Here is a 464-nt window from a genome sequence, read left to right as displayed (position 1 = left end):
ATAAAAGTAAAAAAAGGTATATCGACTTACCACAAGCTTCATGGTTGGACCTCTTTTGGCTCACTGAGGACGTTGCGTCTGCTGACTGCTTGTGGAAGCCCCTTTATATACGGCTCCTGTGCGAAGCGTGGCCTTCAACTAGGAAATGTTCACGCACCCGAAAGCACCAGATCGCATGAATGTACTACTTCAGTCTTTGAATGATTAATTGATCGTTTTTTTCTATGATATAGAATAAGGGAAATAATTGAAGAACGACTGGAATATAGTTTTTTGTCGAAACCATTAGAGCCGTTTATTAAAGACCGAAAGGGATTAAAATAAATCATTTTAGACAGTGAGTCGTCCTTTCTTATTAAGATTTAAGTGAAATATAAAAGAGACTGCAGTCCAAAGTCCATATGAGGTCATCGTTTACAATTTCCTTTCAGTATTAGATTGAAGGGAATCTATTCTAGGAACTA

At 37.5% G+C, this 464-nt stretch overlaps 1 protein-coding gene across 1 annotated transcript in view; it reads right to left on the bottom strand.

Annotated features, from left to right (window-relative positions):
- LOC119590649 (uncharacterized histidine-rich protein DDB_G0274557-like) overlaps positions 1 to 73 on the bottom strand; it is a 1,260-nt gene extending 1,187 nt beyond the window's left edge. Inside the window, exon 1 of the mRNA XM_037939325.1 lies at positions 31 to 73. Coding sequence (XP_037795253.1) covers positions 31 to 42 — 12 coding nt within the window. The 5' untranslated portion in view covers positions 43 to 73. The remainder of the gene's footprint in view (positions 1 to 30) is intronic.
- Between the last annotated feature and the right edge of the window lie 391 nt (positions 74 to 464).

Source organism: Penaeus monodon, chromosome 27 (genome assembly GCF_015228065.2).
Source record: "Penaeus monodon isolate SGIC_2016 chromosome 27, NSTDA_Pmon_1, whole genome shotgun sequence".
Lineage (NCBI taxonomy): Eukaryota > Metazoa > Arthropoda > Malacostraca > Decapoda > Penaeidae > Penaeus > Penaeus monodon.
This window is presented reverse-complemented; position numbering and strand designations above follow the sequence as displayed.